A 6,519-nucleotide genomic window follows, 5' to 3' on the forward strand; every position below is an offset into this window, starting at 1 on the left:
TTTTAATCTAAATATTATAATGAATAATGCAATAATTATAGAATTTAAAAGTATTTTGGTCACACAAACAGCTTTCTAATGGGCTTTTGAAAGTGCTTTTAAAGAAAAGCTCGTAACCGGAGCTCTTACCAAATAGAAGTTTTTTAGCTTTTAGGAGGACCAGAAAGCTACTTCAAATTTTTTTCGACTAAACACATATATCATCGAAAGTACTTTTTGGGCTCTAGAAAACATTTGGAGAATCTCAAATAGGGCCTAGTCTTCAACGACTCAAAAGTCAAAACGAGATTTTTTGAAAAAATGTTATGGAAAACACATTAACTAATATCAAAGTCAGGCACAACCAATTAAATGGGGGGAACATCATTTTTTATGTATAAATTATGAAACGTGTGAACTGTACAATTTAGATTTACACAACCTCTCCAATAATGAATAAATTTCTTTACCTTCCAGATGTGAATTATCTCCCACAATAAATTCATGAATGACACCATCAAGTTCAATCCAACTGCAACCAGGAACCTTTCTCAAATCCTTCTCCCTCATCATCATCCTAACCTTGCTAACATCTCCCCACATTCTGATACTAGCATAGAGATTGGATAGAAGCACATACGAACTAGTATTGCAACTGCCCCAATCAATTATATTTTTCACTACCTTTTGGCCCATGTCGATGTTACGATGGTTCCTGCAAGCACTAAGCAAGGATCTCCAAACCACATCATTTGGTTCAATGGGCATATTCTTGATCAATTTCATTGCCTCTTCCAACTGCCCTGCCCGGCCAAGAACATCAACCATGCATCCATAATGTTGGACCTTAGGCTCCAAATTATAATCTCTTTTCATCATCTCAAAGCACATTAGTCCTTCATCCACCAAACCTGAATGACTACAAGCATTCAGAACTCCAATGAAAGTAATGTCATCAGGTACCACCAAACGCCTCTCCATTTCCCAGAAGAGTTTAAGGGCTAATTCACCACACCCATGAACAGCTAGCCCACAAATCATCGCATTCCAATGATCGACGCTTCTCCCTGAAATCTCAAATACTTCCAAAGCATCTTCCAACCGACCGCGCTTAGAGTACATATCAATGAGAGCAACACCTAGCTTCCCATCCAAAGGCAAGCAGTTCCTCTCAATATACTCATGTACTGCGATCCCATCATGAGTGCGGCCAAGTTCAGAAATTGCTGAAAGAACACTTGCTAGAGTGGCACTGTCAGGAGTTACACTGCCTTGCAGCCTCATCATGCTAAATAGATTCAGGGCTTCGATGGAATCTCCATTCTTAACATAACCAGACATCATGATATTCCAAGTGATCACATCCCTCTCGGGCATTTCATCAAACAACTTCCGGGCCAAGGCAACACTCCCTGCCTCCATATACCCAAAAATCATATTCGCCCAAGAGATCACATCCCTATCCAGCATGTGTTCGAACAAATCCTCTGCATCTCCCATCCGTCCGCACTTGGCATACCCATCGATCATCATATTCCATGAAACCAAATCTCTCTCAGGCATTTCATCAAACAACTGACGAGCCATGTCAATTCCAATCCCATTGCCTTCAAACGCAAAACCTCCGAGCATAGAGTTCCAAGTCACCAGATTCTTATCTCCATCTCTCATCTGATCAAAAAGCTCTTTTGCCGCGCCCATTCTCCCACTCTTAACATACCCATCGATCATCGAGTTCCAAGAAACCGAATCTCTATGCTGAATCCTATCAAACACCTGGCGAGCAAGCTCATAGAGCCCACATCTAGAATAGAAACCGATAAGAGAGTTCTGAAGGTATAGGTTTGAAGAGAGCTCAGTCTTGCAGATGAAAGAGTGCATCTGAAAGCCCTCTCTAAGGAGAGAGGCCCGGGAGCAGGCCTTGAGGGCGAGAGAGAAGGAGAACTCGTCAGCAGGGATGCCGGCGGCGAGCATGAGAGCAAAAATGAGGACGGCCTGGTTGGGGTCGCGGCCGTGGGAGGAGGACTTGATGAGGGCGTTCCAAAGGAAGGGATCTGTAGGGATGGGAAAGGAGAAGAAGATGCGGCGGGCGAGGACGTGGGAGGCCGGGTGGGGGGAGGAGGAGAGGCGGACGACGACGCCGGCGGCGAGGGAGGGGTGACGGAGGAAGCCGGAGGTGATGAGGCGGGCGTGGAGCTGCTCGACTTCGCGGAGGGTTTTGCAACGCGGCAGCAGGGCGAGGGCGGGATCGGGCGGCGGAAGGTTAGAGCGCGCCAAGAGCAGCATGGTCGAATTCCACCGCCCCCGGTAACCGTCGCCCACACATCATCAAATCTCGGGGGACACTGTGTTTCAGCTGGAAACAGGATCATGCGCAAAACGTCCATAGATCAAATTGATTGGTAACTTGGATAACTTAATAATATAGAAAGAAAAGTTTTTTTTTTAAAAAAAAAATCAGAATAAAAATCAAAATATAAAAATATATTAGTATGTATTTGAATTAAATCTGTTAGAAAGAATTATATCTAAAAAGTGGTAAGAAAAAACTATTATGGAATGATAATATCTAAAAGTAACCCACATGATAACATTAACTTATGTAAATTGACTTGCAATTGACATATAAGTTAAACGGAGTCTTATAAGCAAAAAATTAAAATAAAATAAAATAATTAAATATTTGAAATGTAAGTAACTAATTGATCGGAATTTATTTACACAAATCAGTAAGAAAACCATAATTAAATTATAAAAATCCAAAGCATGAAAAATCATGATCTGAATTCTAATATCATTGTTGATCATGATCCCTCAATCATTTAATAGCTAATTCCCATCCTCTATTCTGAAAAAAGACTAATGTTTAAGAATGTAAATAATAAAAAAAAAATCCTAGCAAAGAGAGGATGTTCGAGCATGGAACTTCACTCTCTTAATTTCTATTACAAAAAAAAAAAAAGAGAGAGAGAGAGAGAACCAAGAGGTATTTGGTGGCTCCGGGCTTTTTCTTGATTTACAACAAGGAAAAAGAAAAGAGCCATGTTGCCTAAGGACATGAGAATGCGAGAGAAAATTAGAAATAGGAAAGAGAGAAAGGAGACTTCCAATCAGGTAATAGCGCATAAATTTTGATCGAGTTAATATATGCTTTTTTGAAAAAAACTTGTATCCATATTTTGGTATCTTTAATTTTGAATTTGATTGGTAGCTGAGGCAACATGGTTCTAGATCTCAGCCCATATAGTTTTGTAGCAATCATAAATGGAAGAAAATGGTGATAGAATATGTTTTCATCAAAATCCTAAAATGGTAGTGTTGTAGCCAAAACTCAAGTTAGTGAGGTCGGACTTTATCTCTTCAAAAAAAGATACGGTGAAGAGATCTTTGTCAGAAGATGAGGTAGAGGAGTCATCGATTAAAGATGAAGTAGAAATATCCTCAGTTGAAGATGAGGAGGAAAGGTCCTCAGTTAGAAATGAGATGGAAGTGTCATTCTGACCGCTAGAGCGGACCTGCCATTATAAGAAAAATAATTTTTTACCTAAGGCTATTAACAACGGCAAATTTGTTATCACTAATAATGTTTTTTAATGATAAAAAATGACGACCAATATATTTACCATCATAAAAAAAAATAGCGATGGTATATAGCGACGGCAAGTTGCATCGCTAATAGAAAATAATTTTATATTTTTTTTAATTTGATGGTAGGATTATTAGCGACAGAAAGTTCTTATTAGCGATGGAATTTTACCATCGCTAATACTAATCTTAAAAACACCCCGTCGGTTCCTCACTTTTCATTTTCGCTCATCCCACCATCGCCCCCTTCTTTCTCCCACCTCCAGTCCCCCTCTTTCCCCCACCACCATATGCTGCTACCTCGAGCCACCGGTTGCCTCCCCGAGCCCCCGACTACTGGATCCTGCTTCTCCAAGCCCTCGGCCGCCTTCTCAAGCCCTTGTCCGATGGATCCCAAGCCCCTCGGCTACCCCCCGCCTCCGTCATCCCCGAGCTCTAACTGCCTCCTCGAGCTCCCGACCCCGCCCCACCGCCCGAGCCCTCGAACTCCTCCCCCAACCCCCATACCACTGGAGCCACCTTGGATCCGACATCCCCCTGCTTCCTTGAACTCCCCCTTCTTCTCGTCCGCCTTCTGGAGCTGGCGTCCCACCGTCCGATCTCTCTTATCATTTCTTGCCCTTCTTTTTGTTGGATCGAACCCCTCGCCGCCTCCCCATTCTCTCCCTGCCTCTCCCCTTGCCAGATTGGATCTCCTGCAGCCTCCCCCTTCCCCCCACCCCTCCCCTTGCCGAACTGGACCCGCGGCGGCCTCCCCCTTCTCCCCCTACCCCTCCCCTTTCCAAATCCGACCCCCCACCATCTCCCCCTTCTCCCCTCGCTCCTCCCCTCGTCGGATCGAACTTACGGCCCCACCTCCCTCTTTCGAAGTGATGGCAGTAGCGACATGATAAGTGGTATATTTTTATATTTATTGAAGGTATTTTTGATAATTTATGGTGCTAACATCTTCTTAAAAATCTTAATTTCATGAATTTATTGAATTTTTTTAAAAAATAAATGATTTTAAAAAAATATATAAAATTAGATATATTTATAAAAAAATAGATATTAATTTAATTGAGCAATTTAAGCACCAAAATGAAGAAAAATTTTTAAAAAATTTAATACATTTTTTTTAATTTTCAGGTAAAAAATCAGAGCAAAAATCGAGCCAAAATATCTTAAAAAATAAAAAAAATAGCCTTCGGTGTACGGTAGACCGATCGGTCGGTCCACAGAGCCAGGGCGCGGTCCACAGAAAACTTCATGCAGTCCACAAGCATGGTTCACAGCGAGAGAAAGATCCTGAGTGCGATCCAACGGCTGAAATTCCACCCGACCCAGATCCGACGGTTCAGACTCGTTCCCGACTTTGAATAGGATTCTTTTGCACGATCCGACGGTCAGAACTTCATCAGAACCCAGATCCAATGGCTGACATTCGATCCGACTTTGATAAGGATTAAAACTATAGATTCTAGGTAGATCTGGGCGGTCCGAAGCTGATCCGACATTCAGGAATATTCCTAAAGAGATTAATACGATTTCTAAGGGTTTTAGGACTCCTTTTCCTACCAGAAAATTATGAAAAATTTATCTATAAATAGGAGGTCCGAGAATAAGCTTAGAGAGCAAAAAAAATAAGTAAAAAATATAAAAAAAAATATAAAAAAATTAAATAGCTTTAGAGACCCAAGGAAAAGAAAGAGAGAAGCTGGTTCGCTTTACGGAGTATGATGGAAGATGGAGAGGTCATCAACCATCTTTTCGACGAGGCTTAGCAGATCAATTTCAGATCCTTATTACAGTTTTATTTTTATTTTATTTTATTATTTTTTTTAAATTTTTTGTACTTGAATTTTAATTTTAATTAATGTAAAATTTATTTTTCTGCACTTTAAATTCCTGTCTTTTATTTTTTGCACGTAGATGCTAGGATCTAATTAGTAGATCTTAGTACCAATTTATTTTTATGCTTCTATTATTTATTTTTATTGTAAATAGATGCTAGGATCTAGTTAGTAGATTTTAGTACCTGATTTATTTTTCACACTTTTAATTTTTATTTTCTGACTTAAATTACTTTCTTCAAAATTTTATTTTTTTTATAAAATTAAAGATTTCAAGTCAAAATCCTGTCTTCTCTGTGGATTCGACCTGATTCACTATTTTTTATATATTTTTAATTTTTATTGAAATTGAAATTTGATTGATAATCACGGTGTCCTAACGACAGCATCGCGACCCTATCAATTTTTGATACAGTTATCGGAAAAGGCACCAATTTTAATGTTTGATTTTTTTAGTTTTCTTGTGACTATTGTTTACTAACTTTTTTTTATCTTTTTGTAGAAAAAAAATTAAAAAATTAAAAAAAAAGGGAGATAGAAAGCTTCCGAGTTGGTGAGATCAATCCTAACCCTAGCCTTAACTATTTTTTTTAGTATAAATTATTTTTTTTAATTAACCTAAAATTCATCCATATAAACTTAATAAAAATTGTATGACAAGAGTAGAAACTTAATTTTTAGGAGCATTCATCATTGTAAATTTATTTTTGGTGATCGCTGGAGACAAGATAAGCTTTTAAGTTTTATTAGTTTCATGTATCTAATTTAGTCGCATAGAACCCCTTGTTTGAAATTGGTTGTGCATATTCATCTCAAATCAATTTAAGGGCAACACCCATAACAAGATAAGGTGGAGATTTCATCACCCTCTCTTGGTCCAAAAACAACCAACTAGCATCCCACATTAACCCTAGTCTAACTAAAATCAAGTAGACATTGGCCCCTAGGATCAATTGAGTTTAGTTTGAGTATTGTGGTCAAGTATAAAGTAAGTTTGGACTCATCCCTGAAACTAGTGTCTAAGACTAAAGGTTACAAAGGCTCAGCCTAAGTAGATTTGTGGTTATTTAATTGGTTCCGTTAGCTTATCTGACCAATTCAATTGGTGTCTAAGGCAAGCAAC

General features: G+C 39.2%; 1 protein-coding gene across 1 annotated transcript; it reads right to left on the reverse strand.

Moving 5' to 3' along the window:
* Nucleotides 1-352: 352 nt before the first annotated feature.
* On the reverse strand, nt 353-2,364 carry LOC105054816 (pentatricopeptide repeat-containing protein At2g45350, chloroplastic). The gene has a single exon (XM_019854080.3). The coding sequence runs from the start codon at nt 2,263-2,265 to the stop codon at nt 382-384; it is 1,884 nt and encodes a 627-aa protein (XP_019709639.1). The 5' UTR covers nt 2,266-2,364; the 3' UTR covers nt 353-381.
* Between the last annotated feature and the right edge of the window lie 4,155 nt (nt 2,365-6,519).

This window comes from Elaeis guineensis, chromosome 12 (assembly GCF_000442705.2).
Source record: "Elaeis guineensis isolate ETL-2024a chromosome 12, EG11, whole genome shotgun sequence".
In the NCBI taxonomy this organism is placed as follows: Eukaryota; Viridiplantae; Streptophyta; class Magnoliopsida; order Arecales; family Arecaceae; genus Elaeis; species Elaeis guineensis.